The 4503-nt window shown below is 55.9% G+C and overlaps 1 protein-coding gene across 1 annotated transcript; it reads left to right on the top strand.

The window, feature by feature from the left end:
• The first annotated feature begins 1487 nt into the window (after nucleotides 1-1487).
• Nucleotides 1488-1826, top strand: LOC139831938 (BTB/POZ and MATH domain-containing protein 6-like). Its single transcript, XM_071821354.1, has one exon. The coding sequence runs from the start codon at nucleotides 1488-1490 to the stop codon at nucleotides 1824-1826; it is 339 nt and encodes a 112-aa protein (XP_071677455.1).
• The last annotated feature ends 2677 nt before the right edge of the window (nucleotides 1827-4503 follow it).

The following is a 4503-nucleotide window of genomic DNA, read 5'->3' as shown; positions in this document are numbered from 1 at the left end:
ATATGATAAAAAAATTCAATATAACATTTCTGGTCGAAAATAAAGTAAAAAAAAGACACTGACCATAAACATTAGCTGCAGTGTCGGATGACAGAAGGGTTTGAACCTGGGCCAGGGGTTTTAGAGGCAGAGTATCGAGCCAGAACAAGCACGCCATTTAGGAGATGCTGACAGTTGCAACCCGTAGTGTAGCAAACCACGTGCCTCTGCCTTGTTCCAGAAAGACTCAACCTCCCATGTTCTCAAGGGCGTAGGAGAGACGAGCAGAAGCGGTGGCGCGCCGTTGGGGCGAGAGAGAACATGAGGGTACCACACATCACCCTAATTCACCCAAGAATCCAAGTCAGATAGGAGATGTTGAACAAAGCATACAGCCCAACAAATGATAAAAATATGAGAAAATCTTATATAAAACCAATCATCTCACCACACAGCAGTCTGAAATCATCTTGGATGCTAAGCTCTGTTAAGAAGGGCTCATTGCCGCCACGGCTGTTGCGTCTCTACAGATCGCGCCGATGGGGCGGAAATGGCGAGGGCAGAGCCTGTGGTCACACCGATGCGCGCCGACCAAGCGCCAACAGCCATTGACATCGGCACAAGGGGAGCGACCCACGGAGTGGCGTGTGCTGCTGCTGCTCCTACTGGCGTGGAGATTTAGGATTGGTCCTCTTCCCTCCTTCTGAATTCTGCTTCCCCTAGTTGACTTTCATCATCGTTGGACCACGGCAAACTCGCTCGCTAGGATTCCCATAATTTATAGGCACGATGAACTTAAGGGCAGCAGAACAGAAACGTACTTTTCCATAACTTGCCGCCGGCGGCGCACCTCAGCTGTCATTGATGGCGTAGAGTAACCTATTCGGCTTCCATCGCCCGACGGTCGCATCTCCGTGCCGCATCAGCTGCTGAGGCCCACGTCATGGTCGTGGGAGGAGTGCCGCTTCGGCCGAGATAGTCAGGTCGGCCTCCAGGCCCTACGAGCGTTTCGTGGCCCAACAAACCAGGAGCAGGCTAACTCGGTCCGTGGAGTAGCAGCCCGATTAACGATACGGTTGGCCATTTAGCTCGTTTTGACGACGTAAAACGACGTTACGGACCTAACAGGAGTAGTGAGTTTAATCTGGACCATTCTGTGGGTAGATCCGACCGTCCATGAAGCTAAATCGCTGTGAGAGCTCCTAGGTGGAGCAGTTTTACTGTTTACTAATGAGGGTCTGTGTTTGTATTATGTTTCTAAAAAAGAGGGATATGTACCAATTTGGTACGTGGGAGTTACCATATGTGGATGAGACTGAAAAGGAGATAATTTGTTGCCTGCAATCCCGAAAATTAGGGGCAGTTAAGTTGCGGGATTGTATCGTCAGTTGATAATCGCTGCCGATGTTATATATGTGATATGCATTGCCGCCGTTGGAACGACACCATCTCTTATTGCGCTCATCTCCCACAGCAGCTGGCTAGGTAGTTTTCCCGATCAGTCGACCATGTCCGCCGCCGGCCTTGGTCGTTTGTCGCGGTCGGCCACTAGGATCCTGGCCAAGCAGGCGAACGGGTTCCACCTTCTCCGCATCGATGGCTACTCGCACACCAAGACCATCGTCGCCGGCCAGAAGCTCTCCTGCAACGGTTTCACCGTCGGCGGCTACACCTGGCGCATGGACTACTACCCCAACGGCCGCGACACCTCGGCGAAGCACAACGCCATCTCTGTATACCTCCAGCGCACCGACCGCGTCCAACGGCCCCTCGAGGCGCGGTACAAGTTCAGCCTGCTGGACCACGGCGGCAACGCCGCCTACGAGCTCCCCGCCGAGAATGGATAATTTGTCCCCGTCCCGGAGGTCAACCACTACGCCCACACCAACGCGAGGACGATAGGCGGCTACCGCAACGGCTACGGCTACGACAACATAGGCACGTTCGGCTACGGCCAGGAGGAGCCGGGGCCGGGTTGCGGCCACGAGATGTTCATCGGGAAGGAGGAGCTGGAGAGGCGCGAGCACCTCATCCGCGACGACAGCATCGTCATCCGGTGCGACGTCGGCGTCACGGAGGTTGTTAACTCGTGGCTGGCGCTTGACGAGCTCAATGCCTGGGAAGACGGGGAGGAGTCGGAGGAGGAAGGCTACGAGGCACCAGGCGGGTATGGAGCTCCTCGCCGCCGTAATCGGCGCAAGCGTAGGGCGGACGACAAGGAATACGTCAAGTGGTGCTTAGCCCAACGCTAGAGACGACCCATCGGCGATCACCCATGAAGAACCCATGAGATCGTGATGATCGTTTTTTCTTCCCTGTTCATCTGAATAAACCTATGGGCTATGGCTATGCCTGTAACTTGTTAGGGGCCTTCCTATTCACAATATTTAAGGGATACATTATTATTTTAGATTTATTTACTAATACATTCGTTTCGATTATTTAATTTGTCTAAACACAAAATGCACTTTTTTACATGGGGATTATCTACGTCGACACTCCAATATATTTGGAAAATGAAAAATACGAACCACATCTGATCGTAGTACTTTAACGAGCACAGATGCCATATTATACGGCCGTGGCCAAAATACCCGCGGCAGAGCTCTAGCAGATGTCCTATCGTAAAATCTCCCAAAAAAATATCGGGTAAATAGCTCAAGTACGACGTTTTTCAACGCTATTCACTGAAGAGCGCCGTGGTTCATTCTCTGTGAGCACAAATAGCCCAGGCACAACATGGCCCTTAAGCGCAACGAACAACAGGATTAGGCGTGGGGCCGAGACAAGAGAGACGACGGTTATACCGTTTTCCCCTTTCGCGCGCATCCTCCCTCTTCTCTGACGACGAAGCATGCAACACCGGCGAGCTCCGATTTAGACAATAATAGATAAGGGCATTCAAATGAACTCAAGCATTCAAGTGGACACACAGACAAGCACACATAGTAGATCCGTAGATAATTGTGCATAGTAATATTACACACGGAGTAGTTTTAACGGTGACTCGTCGGAGCAAAAGCCGCACGGACACTAGATCTTAGCTATTACTACGTACAAAAGGAGGAGGGCACCATCGCGGCCCCTACCCCTACATCGGGCCATCCGAAATTGGGCTCACCTGAGCCCCAGGAGTGTTGTGGCGACGAGGCGGCGGCGCCGGTCAGCCAGAGTCAGAGCCGGAGACGAAGTTGGAGCTTCCCCATGGGATGTCGGCCTTGGATTCCTCGATGGCTTGCCGGTACTGGTACTCGTAGAGCTTCCTCTTCATCTCCCGGTCGGCCTTGAGCTGTTGAGGATTGTCCTTGGTGCGCTCCATCAACTCGGCGGTGACCCAGTCGAGGTCGACGTCGTCGACGAAGTCTCCCGATAGATAACCGCGCCCGTCGCGCGTGCCGCGCCCTGCTCCTCCTCCTCCCTCTTCGGCGGCTGCAGCAGTGCTCGTGCGATGGTGGAGATCCCCGCGCCAGAGGAGCTCCTCGAGCCTCTCGCCGCCGCCGCCATCTCCATCTGGCGGTCGTACTCCACCACCTCGCGCGGGGCGGACGCACGCGGCGCCTCCAACCTCCAACTCGTGTACATGCGCGCACCGCGCTTCCGAGCACCATCGAAAGCAACCCGCTTAGCCCGTACATGGGTCAGCGGACGCCGGCGCCGGCTGCTCGCTTACCCCTTTTTCGTTCCTCGTTGGAGCTGTTTCCGTGGCCGGAATGGCCACCGCGCGAGCAGGAACCTCCAGGCTTCATCCTCGTCGCACGTACGAGCTTGATCTGTGACCCGATCTGTGGCGGAGGGGGTGGATTGCGTGGTTTTGGTCAAACTTAAAGCCGCACGGACACTAGATCTTAGCTATTACTACGTACAAAAGGAGGAGGGCACCATCGCGGCCCCTACCCCTACATCGGGCCATCCGAAATTGGGCTCACCTGAGCCCCAGGAGTGTTGTGGCGACGAGGCGGCGGCGCCGGTCAGCCAGAGTCAGAGCCGGAGACGAAGTTGGAGCTTCCCCATGGGATGTCGGCCTTGGATTCCTCGATGGCTTGCCGGTACTGGTACTCGTAGAGCTTCCTCTTCATCTCCCGGTCGGCCTTGAGCTATTGAGGATTGTCCTTGGTGCGCTCCATCAACTCGGCGGTGACCCAGTCGAGGTCGACGTCGTCGACGAAGTCCCCCGATAGATAACCGCGCCCGTCGCGCGTGCCGCGCCCTGCTCCTCCTCCTCCCTCTTCGGCGGCTGCAGCAGTGCTCGTGCGATGGTGGAGATCCCCGCGCCAGAGGAGCTCCTCGAGCCTCTCGCCGCTGCCGCCATCTCCATCTTGCGGTCGTACTCCTCCACCTCGCGCGGGGCGGACGCACGCGGCGCCTCCAACCCCCAATTCGTGTACATGCGCGCACCGCGCTTCCGAGCACCATCGAAAGCAACCCGCTTAGCCCGTACATGGGTCAGCGGACGCCGGCGCCGGCTGCTTACCCCTTTTTCGTTCCTCGTTGGAGCTGTTTTCGCGGCCGGAATGGCCACCGCGC

The sequence above is a fragment of the Lolium perenne genome, chromosome 1, assembly GCF_019359855.2.
Source record: "Lolium perenne isolate Kyuss_39 chromosome 1, Kyuss_2.0, whole genome shotgun sequence".
Taxonomy (NCBI): Eukaryota; Viridiplantae; Streptophyta; class Magnoliopsida; order Poales; family Poaceae; genus Lolium; species Lolium perenne.
This window is presented reverse-complemented; position numbering and strand designations above follow the sequence as displayed.

Excerpts from the sequence above, each read along its gene's own strand:
- LOC139831938 (XM_071821354.1), top strand. The coding sequence starts at position 1,488 with ATGTCCGCCGCCGGCCTTGGTCGTTTGTCGCGGTCGGCCACTAGGATC.